Source organism: Arabidopsis thaliana (genome assembly GCF_000001735.4).
Source record: "Arabidopsis thaliana chromosome 1 sequence".
In the NCBI taxonomy this organism is placed as follows: domain Eukaryota; kingdom Viridiplantae; phylum Streptophyta; class Magnoliopsida; order Brassicales; family Brassicaceae; genus Arabidopsis; species Arabidopsis thaliana.
Window position 1 is genome coordinate 13204562 of NC_003070.9, and position 15623 is coordinate 13220184.

The 15623-nt window shown below is 30.9% G+C and overlaps 2 protein-coding genes, 1 non-coding gene and 2 pseudogenes across 5 annotated transcripts; all 5 read left to right on the forward strand.

Moving 5' to 3' along the window:
• The first annotated feature begins 783 nt into the window (after positions 1-783).
• On the forward strand, positions 784-3728 carry CDPK2 (calcium-dependent protein kinase 2). The gene is made up of 7 exons (NM_103271.4): positions 784-1435; positions 2125-2268; positions 2358-2510; positions 2609-2724; positions 2796-2963; positions 3047-3271; positions 3357-3728. The coding sequence occupies exons 1-7, from the start codon at positions 895-897 to the stop codon at positions 3495-3497; spliced, it is 1488 nt and encodes a 495-aa protein (NP_174807.1). The 5' UTR covers positions 784-894; the 3' UTR covers positions 3498-3728.
• A 393-nt stretch (positions 3729-4121) lies between these two features.
• On the forward strand, positions 4122-5867 carry RPL21C (Ribosomal protein L21). The gene is made up of 5 exons (NM_103272.4): positions 4122-4530; positions 4841-4921; positions 5155-5256; positions 5365-5439; positions 5596-5867. Exons 1-5 carry the CDS (start codon positions 4216-4218, stop codon positions 5683-5685), a joined length of 663 nt encoding a protein of 220 aa, NP_174808.1. The 5' UTR covers positions 4122-4215; the 3' UTR covers positions 5686-5867.
• A 3701-nt stretch (positions 5868-9568) lies between these two features.
• Positions 9569-10555, forward strand: AT1G35690 (annotated as a pseudogene; the record flags this gene model as incomplete). The annotated part of the gene is made up of 1 exon: positions 9569-10555.
• Positions 10556-12054: 1499 nt separating this feature from the next.
• AT1G35700 lies at positions 12055-12690 on the forward strand (annotated as a pseudogene). Its single transcript has one exon.
• A 1210-nt stretch (positions 12691-13900) lies between these two features.
• Positions 13901-14861, forward strand: AT1G09225. The gene is made up of 3 exons (NR_143484.1): positions 13901-13944; positions 14293-14424; positions 14795-14861. It is a non-coding gene; the product is annotated as an uncharacterized misc_RNA (transcript).
• The last annotated feature ends 762 nt before the right edge of the window (positions 14862-15623 follow it).

Here is a 15623-nt window from a genome sequence, read left to right on the forward strand (position 1 = left end):
AAAGAATATATATATATATATATATGTATATATATATTAAACAGATTAATAACCGTCAATAATTTTACAAAATTTTGCAATAAAAAAAAGATACAGACGAAGAAAAAAAACTCGTCAATATTAACAAACAATTACGATAATAAACAAGAAAAAAATAATCATCAATGTTTTAGCAAAAAATTGGGATGAAAACACACAAGCGGAAAAAATAACCGTCAATATATTAACCAAAAGTATCAATAAAAAGATATGAATGAAAAAAGGTAAGTTTCAATATTTCATTACACCATATTTTAGCAAAAATAAAATAAAATAAAACAACTATATATCCTAATTAACTCATATGTTTTACAAGAACAAAACACAATACTATTTTTATACGTTCCAAAACTTTGTATTTTAATGTTTCTAAAGTTATAGCAATATGACTGATGTAACATAAATTTAAAAAAAACAAATTAAAAAAAATTAAAAAATGAGATTTTTTTGTTTTAACATATTCTTTCCTATTTATATTATGAGGATTATATAGTAAATTTTGCAATGTCACTAATTAACAAACCAAATATATGTAATTAAATTTAGAAATTTTAAAATGAGATTTATATCTAAAGTATTGCAATGTCCCTAATATAAAATTACCGATTTAGAAATTAAAAAATGATGGTGTTTTTATTTATGTAAAGTTAAAGCAAGATAACTAATCTGATATTAAAAATTAACAAAACAAAACATATAAAATTAAATTAGAAAATAAACAAAATGTGATTAAAATGATATAAAGAGAGAGTCAAAAAAATTGGAGAAGAGGGAAGGAGCAACAAAGAAAAAGTCTGTTTATCATCTTCTTCTTCTTCAAATCGAGATCGAAGAAGAACCAACAAAAAACCAAAAATGGAGACGAAGCCAAACCCTAGACGTCCTTCAAACACAGTTCTACCATATCAAACACCACGATTAAGAGATCATTACCTTCTGGGAAAAAAGCTAGGCCAAGGCCAATTTGGAACAACCTATCTCTGCACAGAGAAATCAACCTCCGCTAATTACGCCTGCAAATCGATCCCGAAGCGAAAGCTCGTGTGTCGCGAGGATTACGAAGATGTATGGCGTGAGATTCAGATCATGCATCATCTCTCTGAGCATCCAAATGTTGTTAGGATCAAAGGGACTTATGAAGATTCGGTGTTTGTTCATATTGTTATGGAGGTTTGTGAAGGTGGTGAGCTTTTTGATCGGATTGTTTCTAAAGGTCATTTTAGTGAGCGTGAAGCTGTCAAGCTTATTAAGACGATTCTTGGTGTTGTTGAGGCTTGTCATTCTCTTGGTGTTATGCATAGAGATCTCAAACCTGAGAATTTCTTGTTTGATAGTCCTAAAGATGATGCTAAGCTTAAGGCTACCGATTTTGGTTTGTCTGTCTTCTATAAGCCAGGTTTGATTTTTCTCTTTTGGTTGATTGATTCATTAATCTTGCAATTGGTGTTTTGGTTTGATGATGATTTTTTCGTTGCTTAAGGGAATTTTGCTTTGTATCTTCATTGAGTCTTTGAAAGTTTATGTGTTGATTGGAATGATTCTGCATTTGTGTATTTTGGCTTGTATCTGTGATTCTTTGAAACCTTATTGTTGGTGGTTCATCGCCTAATTGGTTTTAGTTTACTCTTCAGGACAATGTCTATAAGGTGTAGTTAGGGAGCTTGCTTTGGTTAGTTGTTACTCATTGAGGAGTCTTTGAATGTGTGGATTGGAACTATTCTGCATTTGATTAAGTCTTTGGTTTGGTTTCTTGTAGAATCAGGTTATTTGTGTTTTCTATGAATCGAAAATTGAAACAAAGTGGTTTCTTGATAGAAACAGGTTTGTTGTGTTTTATATGGATTGCAAATCGAAATAAGGTTTTCGGTATGTATAGGTTTGATGATCTGTTTGGTTGGATTCAAATTTGTTACCTTCTTAGAGGGAACATTGTATTGATCGAAATTAATGTGTATAGATGTTCGTCATTGAGGAGTCTCTGAAACTTAATGTGTAGATCGAAATTATTCTGCATTTGTGTGTCTGGCTTGAACCTTCTCATTAATGCCAGTTTATCGGCTAATTGGTTTTTGTTTGCTTCTTCAGGACAATATTTATATGACGTAGTTGGAAGTCCGTACTATGTTGCACCAGAGGTGCTAAAGAAATGTTATGGACCTGAAATAGATGTGTGGAGTGCTGGTGTTATCCTCTACATTTTACTCAGCGGTGTTCCTCCCTTCTGGGCAGGTTAGTCTACTAAAAAAGTAGAGTCTTTTCTATTTACAAGTTTCGAGTTTTTGTTTGAATGATGTATTCTTTTCTCTTGGGCATTGCAGAGACTGAGTCTGGAATCTTTAGACAGATATTGCAAGGGAAGTTAGATTTCAAATCTGACCCGTGGCCTACTATCTCAGAAGCTGCTAAAGATTTGATCTATAAAATGCTCGAAAGGAGCCCCAAGAAACGCATTTCTGCTCATGAAGCCTTGTGTATGTTCATTCTTTGTTGTTCATTTGGAATTAGCAACTGTTGTGAATTGTTTTTATGGTAAATAATGAGTATTGAGTTTGCTCTGAATGTTATATAGGTCACCCATGGATTGTCGATGAACAAGCAGCACCAGACAAGCCTCTTGATCCAGCAGTCTTATCTCGTCTAAAGCAGTTTTCTCAAATGAATAAGATTAAGAAAATGGCATTACGGGTATGAATTCGAGTAATATACATTCGCTTTTTCTTTATGTCCAATCCGTATGCTGATTTCTCTGAACACAGGTAATTGCTGAGAGACTTTCAGAGGAAGAAATTGGAGGTCTGAAGGAATTGTTCAAGATGATAGACACAGACAACAGCGGAACGATTACTTTTGAAGAGCTCAAAGCGGGTTTGAAGAGAGTCGGATCTGAACTGATGGAATCAGAAATCAAGTCTCTCATGGATGCGGTATGAAAGAACCAAAACAAACTCTTTCCTCTTTTCAAAAACTTTTGTTTCCGTTTAACATCCTCTGTGTGTTGTGGTCACAGGCTGATATCGACAACAGTGGTACAATAGACTACGGAGAATTCCTAGCAGCAACCTTACACATGAACAAGATGGAGAGAGAGGAGAATCTGGTGGCTGCATTTTCGTACTTTGACAAAGACGGAAGCGGTTATATCACCATCGATGAGCTTCAGTCAGCTTGCACAGAGTTTGGTCTATGTGATACACCTCTGGACGACATGATCAAGGAGATTGATCTTGACAATGTAAACCACTCTTCTTCTTCTTCTCTTTGTTTACCTCCTTCTTCAATGTTACTTTACTATAACCGAGAGCTTTTGAATTATGTAGGACGGGAAGATCGATTTCTCGGAGTTTACAGCAATGATGAGGAAAGGAGATGGAGTTGGGAGAAGCAGAACCATGATGAAGAACTTGAACTTCAACATTGCTGATGCTTTTGGAGTTGATGGTGAAAAATCTGATGACTGACTCATCATTCTTCCACAATTTCTGTTTTTTTTCTCTTTAATTTCGTTTATATTTTGAATTCTAATTTCTAAGGATACAAAAATATATTCTGGCTTGTTTTTTGCTTTCCTTTTTATTTTTGTACATGAGCAACTTTCTAAATTTTTATCCTCATATGGATAATTTTTGCTTCATATAAAAGTTTTTGAATTCCAAAGAAATGTGATTTAGGGATGGCGAAAAGAAACCGAACCGAACCAAAATCGGATTTCATAAGTAATTTTGTTATAATACAAACTGTGAAACTGTAGAAAATTCTTATAACAACCCAAACCAAATCTAAATTCTTATAACAACCCAGACCAAATCTCAAATTGAAACCAAATTTGGTGAATTTGTAATTAACCAATATTCAGAATTAATATAACTAATTAAATATAAAGTACATTTAAATACACTAAACACTATAAAGAGATTAAGAGTAGTTAGAATTATAATTTTTGTCAAAAATCGAACAAAACCAAAATTGATGTGTATATAATATATTACTTAATTGGAAAACCCAAAATCTGAACCGAAATAAACCGGTAAACCGAAATTGCAAGCTTAGAAATTAAACCAATTTGAAGACAGGGGTACAATGGTAATTTTCAAAGGAAGTGGATAGGATAACACTGCGGATTTATTCTCCGTCGAGCTCCAAAGTCTCGAGCTTAGAGCTCTCTCTCAGTCGAAAACAATGGCGTCTTCTTCAGCGACGCTCTCTCTCTGCTCTACTTTCTCTGCTCATTGCAATGTCAATTCTCGCCGTTCTAGCACTATCCTCTGTTCTCTCTCTAAACCTTCGCTTAATTTGGCTAAACCTCTGACTGGATTTCTTTCTCCTTCCACTGCGTCGACGTCTCGAACCGCATTCACCGTCGCTCCGAAATTCGCGGAATCAGTCGTCGAAGCTGAACCGGAGACTACCGATATCGAAGCTGTGGTGGTTTCCGATGTTTCGGAGGTTACTGAGGAAAAAGCTAAACGAGAAGAGATTTTCGCTGTTATTATGGTGAGCTTGTTGAATCATACGAAACAACAAATTCTCAATTTCGGTGTTTAGCTTTTGGAATTCGGAATTAGGTTTGGTTGATTGATGAATTTGATTTTAGAGTTTTGATAATGAGAGACTGTGTTTTTGTGGTATCTACTCTTAAGATTTAGGGTTTAGGTTTAACGAATGTTGACTTCTTAAGGGAGAGATTGTGTTTTTGTGGCATATACTCTTCAAGGTTTAGAGTTTGGCTTTGTTATAATTGATTTTGTTTCTCTCATTTGCAATCTCTGATTTAGCTTAGTGTTGTTCTCTTTGGTTTGAATAGGTTGGTGGACGCCAATACATAGTGTTTCCAGGGAGATATCTCTACACTCAGAGGCTAAAAGATGCAAATGTTGATGACCAGGTATATGCACATTTGCTTTCAATGACTATGTGATGTGTTCTTCTTTGTAAAAAACTCTGTGTACGAAATGGTATATCTGTGAAAAGATGATGTAACTATGGAAGATTGAGTAAACTTTGTGGCTTGTGTAGAAGTTCTATTCTTTTGCCTATGTTAACATTGTGTTAAGCTGTTCTCTGTTGCATTTTTGGTGATTCCTGAAGTTTTCATATTTTGTTTTTTCTCTTGTGCAGATTGTTCTCAACAAAGTGTTGCTTGTTGGAACAAAGACACACACTTACATTGGCAAGCCGGTTGTGACCAATGCCACTGTACATGCTGTTGTGGAAAGTCAAGTAAGTCAATACAAACGATTTCTTAAATTTCTGATTGGTGGTTTTGTATTTTCGACTATGTAGTCGCCTCTAAACTTGGAATAACCGGAATGTCATTTGTTGTTGTAGGGTTTGAATGATAAAGTGGTAGTCTTCAAGTACAAGCCTAAGAAGAAGTACCGTAGAAATATCGGTCACAGACAGGTATTGCTGAAAGTCCTCTTCCTTATATTTGAACTATGTAATGTTACAATCAACAGACTACTATCAGTTACTTGTTGTAATTTGCTATGGCTGATGAAACTGAAATCTCTTTGAAGTAATGACACTTATGTTGTGACTTATGTGTTGATATTGTAGCCGAATACGAGGATTAGGATTACCGGAATCACAGGGTATGAAGAGTATCCAGCCTCGCCCAATGTTGCAGTTGGAGAAGTAAATCTTTGACACAAAATGTTTCTTGAATGTTAAAATTTTTCTGATCTTCTCTATGTAATTTTGTAAGGACCCTGGTCATTTCATTTCTGCTGAGATTCCTTTTATTAATATGTACCTTTTGCCATTCTTTGATCACAAATTCTAAGTTAGTGTATGAAAACTTCAATATAGCTCATCCATCAATCTACGCATACTAATGAATTTTATAGAATAAAACAACTTCTACCACTTCAGTGGACACAATACAGAAATACAGAAATTGATATTGAGATTTTGAAAATGGACGGGACCGTCCATAACATTTTTCCGTCCGCAAAGGCACAAACACATGAAAGACATTATGGTGTTTTTTGATATGTTTTTGACAAAATTTTGATATGTTGTTGCGATTTTCTAGTAAAAGACATTATGTGCACCAATAGTGTGAGATGTATTATGGTGATTTTCTGATGAGGAATTGAGAAATGAGTTTTTTTTATTATATATATGCAAAAGATAGATTGTCTCCGATTATTAGTTTGGTTGTATACATGTTGGGTTGTAACTTTTCACTTCAGTGGCACAACATGTGAAGGCTATATACATGTTGGGTTGTAATTTTTTGCTTTCTTACTCTTGTGGTTGATTAGGTCCGAGTTTGGTTTACTAGTTTTGCAAACCTTTTTTTTTTTAAGTTTGGTGCAACAAAACCCTTTACCAAAAATATATAGGTTAAGATAATTTATAAATAACTAAATAATGACTACTTGACTATTAAAAATATATGCTTTAAAATAGAGTAAAATATATATTCATTTAGTTTATGAGATTCCAGTTTACTTTCTAACTTAAATTTCAGAGATTTCATAATATTTTCGATATTTTTCTTGTCCTTTTAAATATAATATTAGTCTTCAAAATAATGTTATTATATAGACTAGGTTTAAAATCTGAGAAATGATTATTAAATAGTAAAATAAATAAACAGCTTAATTTTATTAACAGAACCTTTTTTATCAGCCAGTTGGCAAATGAAAATATGAAAAAATTTCCATGCTGGCTACTATTTTTAATTAATTTTTACAGAAATTTATTTAAATTTCTTTAAAAGCAACTAAATGCTAAATTTATCTATTACTAACTAGATATTGACCCGCGGTATACCACGGGTTGATTATTTACGTTAGAAATTATATTATTTTTTTAATTCTATATCATCTATATTTAAATAATCAAGTTATATTTTGAATTTATCATCTTACTTTTTATATCTATTTATTTTTGATATTATATTTGTATTTGTTTGGTTTAATCTTGTTTAATTAAGAAAATCTGTTTATTATAAGCACATTATATCGGGAGTGTATTTTTATGGTGCGTTATTACGTGTTTGTTATATAATATTTTTTTTTGTTAAAATGAACGTATTTGGCTTAAAATAGTTTTCTTAACTAATATATACATGTTTTTTTATGGTGCGTTATTACGTGCGTTCTTAACTAATATAGATGATATTAAATTAAAAAAGTAATTTAATTTCAAATGGTTTTTATCATACAAAAAAAATTTTTTTCTAGATTTCAAATATTATTAATATTACAAAAATTTTATAGAATCTAAATATTATAGATACCAACTTATTAAGAGGTTCACTGCGGGTTGATTCTTTTCCATTTATTTTATAATTTATAAATTTATGATTTTGTAAACTATAATGTATATGATATTTAATAAGATGTAGCTCTAATAGTATTATTCGCCATTTACTATATAACTAAATATTTATATGAATAAGATTAATGTTATTAAGTTACTATCATAAAGTTCAAAATTAAGTAAATTTAACTAAATTGTAAGATAACTTAAAGAGCGTGCAAACAAAAAATGTGGTATAGGATTTAACCCTTGGTGTAAAACAAAATGAAATTTGAAAACTAAATAAAATTATAAACTAAAATTAAAAAAATATTTTTTTGGGAGAATCTAGAAATAAGAAAGTTATTTGGGAGATTTGGATATAGAGGATCTTTTTTTTTCAATTTCCCTTAATCATAAACTAAAATAAAATAAATTACAAAATTATAGTTTTTTTCTTCGTTTTTTGTGCCAAAACATCTAAATAGAAAAGATTCTTTACATCCAAAAGAAACGTTAATTTTTTTTTTCTAGACAAATATAGAAAAAAAAAAGAAGAAGAAAGGTTTTGTTTCTCTTTCTTTCCGTCGATGGTTGCGCAAGTAATCTTCTCTCTGCGTTCACGTCGGTGTTTCTCTTTTTTTTCAGCGTTCACGTCGGCTTAAAAAGTTGCAATACCTAAAAGTTCAAAGAAGAGGGCAACATCTCCATCTTTTCCCATATTGCATCCAGAATGATGGGAAAGAATCTAACTTTTAGGCATAAGGTAAACCTTTTCCAAGGAATTCAAGTAATCAACAGCTCTTTCTCTGTTCACCACCATGAAAGTATGTTCATCGATTTCAATATTAGACAAACCCTTAAAATCAAAATCAAAATCAAAAACAAAAATCAATAAACCAAAATAGAGGATAAAAATTCTGTAATCGCCAAAGCTCATCCTCAGTAATCGCATCTCTAACAACACGCTTATCTCTCGATCAGTCTTAGCACCAGAAAGCATCGTCAAAGCTCCATTAGAAGTGATTAACGAACCTTTCTCATACTCAATAGCTTGCTCATAAAGCTCTACAAACAACAAAATCACAAACTCAATCTATTAAATTCGTCACACAAGCACTGATAAATATTCTGTATAGCAAAACATCTCTAGAGCTATACATAAGAAATACCTTGCTATATAAAAATTCTGAGAGATCATTTAGACTGAGGCAAATTGTGGTTGTGGTAATTGTTCGATATGAGATGGTTATTTATAGTGGATCATTTAGACGTTAGAATGTTCTAGATATTTTAGTTTAGGTAATATTCTAATATTCGAATATCTTGAGAATATATGCTTGTTATTAGTTTACAAATCTAAACAAAAATAATACGCAAGTGTTAATGTGGTTACCTTTTTTGTAGGGAAATTTTGCCAAAAGATATATTAACAACGATTAACGAAAATTAAGAAAACATTGAACTCAAAATTTGAAAAAATATAAATTAGCTATGGAAGATGCTAAAGATTACCATTTTTGTAGGAAAGAAATCGATCACATTTATGTTTATTGTTAGCATTCGAATTATTTTATTTTTGGCAGTAAATCTTTAATGCCATAACTAAAAACCATTAGAATTTGATTTTTCCTTATTAGCATTAAATTAAAAACGTGAATCAAATTAATTTATTGTTATTAAATATTGATTTGTTAGAACAATATATCAATTTATTGAGTTTTTTTAGATATGGCATTAAAATATTATTACAGTTTTTTTCTAAAATTCAAATAGAAAACCATTTGATTTGAAAATAGTTGTTTGTTATAACTACATATACGATTTATATATTTTCAAATCAAAAACAAAATATTGTTTAAATATTTTTAGGAATAAAGCCAATTAAGAACGAAAATACAGATTTCTTTAGTATATTGTGTGTTTATTTGAGGTAACAAAAATTAGATTTTGTATTGCAATTGATAAAAGAAGAATAAATTTTGGTAAGATATCATTAGCATTTAAAACAAAAATTATTTTTGAATCAAGTAATTGTAGATATGGTTAGTTATGATTGATTTCCATATTTTGCTAATTAGGAAATTAGCATTAATGAATTTCGTAGAGTTTTAGGGATTGATTTGTGCAATTTACGAGGGTAGTAGTTAACAATATCTATGTTTAGGCAAGTAGTTAGTACAATATCTTAATTGTTTATCAAAAATTTGGTCATTGTCCTAAAGAAAATATCTTGTCTGATTGATTTTGTAGGGACTAAACATATAATATCGAAATTAAAAAAGAATTTTTCGACACAAATCGTCCCCAAAAATATATATGTAGATGATTATTTTAAAATTATTATTGTTTATCAGTGAAAGACTTCTTTTTAAGCATGTAGCTAAGATTTAAAAGTCCATACTGTTCACGTTGTTTAACTGCTGAGGAGACAATATGCCACGTTCTGTTCACCTGTCCTTTCGCAAGCATGACATGGAGACTCACGAATCTTCCCCAACTAACTGGACATCTCTTTACACAAGATGTGGAAGAGAATATTTCCTTTTTTGTTGGATGCCTGTCTTAACAATAGTTTCAGCGAACAACAAAAAATGACTCCGTTTTGGCTTATTTGGAGACTTTGGAAGGCAAGGAACAATTCCGTGTTCAAAAAATACAGTGAATGCCCGTCGATGGTCATTTCCCAATCAATTGCAAATGTAAATGAGTAGATATTTAACATGAATGCGCAGCAAGGAACCTCTTTCCAACAAGTGTATCGCCGACCATCACGACATGGACAAAACCAACGGCTCCTTTTGTGAAATGTAACTTTGATGCAGGTTTTCATATTAATCACTCTCTGAGCACAGGAGGATGGATAATACGAGACCACCAAGGTAGCGCACATGCATGGGGCTCATCAATTGTGGATCATGTCAACACTCCTTCAGAAGCCGAGACCAAAGCTCTTCTAGTGGCGATGCAACAAGGTTGGACTAAAGGCTATAAGATGATCCAGTTCGAAGGAGATTGTGAGGTTCTCATCAATACAAATAATGGCAAAACTTCTCGAAGTGAAATCGCTAGTTTACTACAGGATATAGACTACTGATCATCAAAGTTCTCATCTGTTGTCTTTAGATTCATCAAACGCCATTATAATAAAGTAGCTCATTATCTAGCTTCCTCAGAGTTCACGAACTCAATATTTCAAGCTGATACAAGAAACCAGCCACCATGGCTTGCAAACTTGCTTTGTAAAAATTTACACTCATAAATAAAATTCAGTTGCAGTTAAAAAAAAAAAAAAAGCAGAGATATCATCAATAAAATCATATATATATGAAAGTTGGCCAACTAAATATTTTTTTTTTTTTATACAAAACTTAGTGATAAAAAATTAAAATTTCACATTGCATTGAATCATCCGTCAATCTCACTCTTAATTAAATATCTTTATTTAAAAGAAAAAATATAAAAAAATCTTGTTAATGTATCAAACACTACTTTCATTTTACTTTTCTTATTTTGCTATTTTTTTAATAGTCTTTACTTGATAACGGTTAGAAATTTTCGTGTATTGCAACTTATCTGTTTGCTACTTAACCTTTCTTAGTTTAGTAATTTTAAGTTAGTCGTTTCTTATTATTACATTTTTTGGTCTACGTGATATGTTTTTTAGTTTTATGATAAATTGGTAACATTAATAATGACATGCATGTTTTTTTAAGTAATGGTCTTTTGAAACGTTAGATATACCAAAAAAATTAATATATGTCACTCTCTCCAATATGGCTATATGCAAATGCAAAGAGAAAAACCTAAAAGACTATTTGATTTTTGCATTCTTTTTTTCTCTTTCATGTGAAACCTTTTAAAGCAAATGAATAGTTAGTTATAAATTTGTTATTTAAATTATGTCAATCCAATATTTAGCCATGAGTCTGCATGATGTGATTGGAATACTAGATTAGGAGAGAATACATGGAATAAGAAATTGTTCGCTTAGAATCAAGTTACGCAACTTTCAAACCAAATAAGTAACAAAATTGGATACCATTGTATCCTATATTGTTGATGTAAGTATTTCATGATAGTTAAAAAAGATTAGAATCTTGGATATATAGATAAGAAGATTTATACATGAAAAAATATAATTGATATTTGAATCAAAAAGGAATCTAACATACAAATATAATTATATAATGAATATAACTTTATTAACTACACAATAACATATGCGAAAATAATATAAATTAGCTATAAAAATAATTAAACATAATTATTTTAAAATAATTTTCAAAATAACAAGCCACGCGTAGCGTGGGTACTCACCTAATATATTATTAATAGTGATAACAATAATAATGAAGACATTTATTAGTTATATTTTCTGAAACTATATAAGGTCCGAGATCCGTTCATTTGATTTCAATACAATTCATTCTAACGACATATTCCAAGTAAGCGATTAATTTTCATATATTTTTAATAGTTATTTTTTTTCCTTTAAATTTAACAACACCATCATACTAACACCAATCATCTTGTTGTTCCATTTCATGCATAGGGAATTAGTTTGGTGAGTAATTGCAAGAAAATGTCGGTGAAGGCTAAAGCGATGCGGCGAATTGAGACGGAATTCAAGGCCATGTCCTCCAAAGCCTCTTTGTACAGTATTGGTTAGTACTTCTTTGTTTTCTTTTCTTTTATGCATTATCAAATATTGATAGTATTCACATTTCTAAATTTAACGATTTTGTTTTTGTCATACTTTAGAAACTTGATTATCTAGTGTATGATGTGCTAAAAATAAAAAATAAAAGAGAAGTATCACAATAGGTAAAGACGACGACTCAAACAATGTATTCAAATGAAAAACAATGATTCAAGGTCCCAACGGTACTCCCTACGCCAGTGGTATATTTCGCCTCGACATTGAGTTTCCTGAAGATTATCCTTTTAAACCACCCAAGGTTTGTTACCTACTACAAATTTGAAAGGTTAATTTTGTTGTTTACAATATAAATACGTTTTATGACTTATTTTTTAACAGTACATTCAAAACTCCGATTTACCATTCAAATATCAAGTCCAGCGGATCGATTTGCATTGACATTCTTAAAGACAAGTGGACTCCTTCTCTCACTGTTGAAAAGGTTCAAAAAATTGATTCATAAATCAAATATTTTGTTTTATGTTGTTTATTTTGTTCTTTCTCATTCTATTAAAAGGATTTTCATTCTTGTTAATTAAGAGTTAATAAATAAATCACATGTGCTTTTATCCATAACTGTATTATTGGCGGATCCAAACCCAAATGATCCTCTTGTACCTGAAATTGGACAACTTTTCAAGAATAACAGATTCCAGTTTGATTAGAGAGCTCGGGAATTCACCGAGCGACATGCTTGTTTTTGAAATTTGTCATATCTTTTAATTAATCATCATCTCCATCCGGATATATGTTATTGTAGAGTTCTTATATATTGTAAATAAAAGTCATATTCTTTGTTCTCCTAGAAATGAATTATAAATATTTGAACCAAAACGTGAACTGAATTTGCCATGCAAAGCAAAACATTGAATACAATGAAGTATTTGTCTTCTTCCGTCTTAAATTAAGTAATGTTTTTATAGTTTTGTGTTTGTTTCACAAAAAAATATTTTAAACACAACAAATGTTATAAGAGATAACTTATTATATATTATGAGTAAATAAATCTACAACGAAACATACTATAAAGTATCAAACCATTACCATAAGTTTTTTGTTGGACTTCTAAATATGCTTAACATTTGGATAGCTAATTTTTTAATTGATCCGTCTTTCTAACAAAAAGCGTCATTAGTTAAAACGAAAATTCTATTTTGGTCAAACGGATACAAAGTTCTAATTTTCAACACTCTTTCCAATAATATCAAAGTTAAGAAGATTTTTTTTTCAAAAAAAAATCTATTTTAGATAACACTAGAATTTCAGTATGAAGTATTTTTAAAATTTTAATCGAATAGCAGCAAGACTTTAAAAAAATTTAAGGCATGATTTACAAATATCATAACACTAGATTTTAATGTATAATTTATAATACATAATTGAATAATATCGGATTGGGCATAAATTTAAATTTTATTACATGATTGAATAGTACCCCTAATTAAACACCATTATCATTTTACCAATAAAATTAATAACTTACAAACTTTGAGCTATTAAAATCCTAAAATGCTGTTTACAAGAAAAAAAAAAAAAAAAATCCTAAAATGCTAGACTATTAGCATGTTCGTTTGGTCACCGCAGCTTGTTGCGGCAGCGGTAGACGCAATTGAGCATGTTCGTTTTGGTGACGCAAGTAGCTGCGGCAAACGCAACATCTTGCGGCTAAAAATTTTAGACGCTAATTAAAGTCAGCGTCAAACGATTAAAATCTGCGTTATATCTGGTAAATAACATAAATACTCTTACTATGTTTGAGAAACTACCAACAAACCTAACCTATTTCTTCTTCTTCTTCAGCGATTCAATTTCTTCGTCGTCTTGATCAAACCTAAGCTCTTGAAACCAATCTCTTCGCCGTCTCGATCTCCAGATTCAATTTCCAGTGACTTGAGCTCAATTAAAACTCCCTTCAGTTGTTACTTCTGACGAATTTGATTCTCTACTCTGAGGTACTTTTCGTTATTCACTAACTTAAATTTCTTGAGAATTTGAGAATTTTTTTTTGATATGTGTTCTCTCAGCTAGTTTAGCTACTCTCTACTTGGTGGGTTTTTTCTAAACTTCATTTGTTCTCTATTGGCCATCGGAGTTATTTCGATTTAGATTTGCATTGCCCTTAAGTAAATCAGAATTTGTTCTCTTCTCAGTTTTTGTTTTAGCTTTGATTTAGATGCAATGGATTGGTTTCTAAAGAGTTTTTGTACAATGAGTGTCTTTAGCTTTGATTTTGATGCAATGGATTGGTTTCTAAAGAGTTATATATTAAAGACTAAATCATTCTCATTGTTGTGTAACAGAGGGAAGTTCTCATGCTTGATGCTTTGTTTGCCGGCTTATACTAGAGCATAAAGACCCTCCTTTCAAAGAGAAGTCTACTTGCATTTGTCTCTGTTGCTCTCTTCTTTGGTTATCCTTCTCTTGCTTTTAAGGTACCCTTTCATCAATCTTGTGGACTGGTTTACTTCATTGTTCATAAATAGATGAAATGTGTTTGCTTTTAACATCAATGAATCATTATTCTGTCCACTTTAAACTAGAGTTAACAAAATCTTTGTGTTCTCTTTATTGGTCTAGAATTGGTTTACTTTAGCATTTACTTGCATATCATTGATGTCTCAAAGTCAATAAAATCATTACTTGCATATCACTGATTGCTAATCAATGTATATGATTCACGTATATGTCTCAAAGTCAATAAAATCATGTCTCAAAGAATATGATTCACGTATTCTCTTGTAGCATTTACTTGTTGTATCTTTAATATGATTCTTCGTTGTTGTTGTTGTTGAATGAATTTAGGCAAGAATTGGAAGGAGCTTATTGATGTATAAGACTCTGTTTTAAACACTTACTTATCTTTGTTAAGGCTCTGTTTTAAACACTTATTTATCTTTGTTAAGGGTCTGTTTTAAGGAGCTTATTGATGTATAAGACTATGTTTTAAAAATGTTATGGATGTAACTATATTTAAATTACATTTCTTTGATTCAAAATATAATTATACAAATTTATAAAAATAAAATAAGAATTCAGTTAAAACTAACGCAGCGGTGACGAAACGAACATAGACACTTGCGGCAGCGACAGCGGCATGAAAACGAACATGCACACAAGTTGCGTCAGCGGCAGCGGTAATGGCTGCAGTAGTGGCGACGAAACGAACAATAATCTGCAGTAGAGTTTGCCGCCGCCGCTACCGTCTGCGGTGGTGAAACGAACAGACTAATATATAAAAACATATACTAAGCAAAAAACAAACTTTTGGATACAACTACATTAGATTTCTTTACTTCCGTGAAACATGAGCCAAGCAAATTCTGGGAAAAAAAAAAATATTAACAGTTAGGCCATGTTCGTTTTCCTACAACATACATTGTTTGTTTGTCTGTCAGTGGATTCAGCGACCAGTTACAGCGACAATCGTTAATAATTGTCGTTGTGTTGTTCGTTTGACTGTCGCTCTAGACAGTCGCTATATGTTTAAAAAATTTAATTATTTTTTGTGCTAATTTATATTTTAAAATAAAATTGTAATTTATATATATATCTGAAAAAATATAAATTAATATATTTATTTACTTTAGTTTTATCAAATTTAATTTGACTACAATTAATTTACGTTATTTGA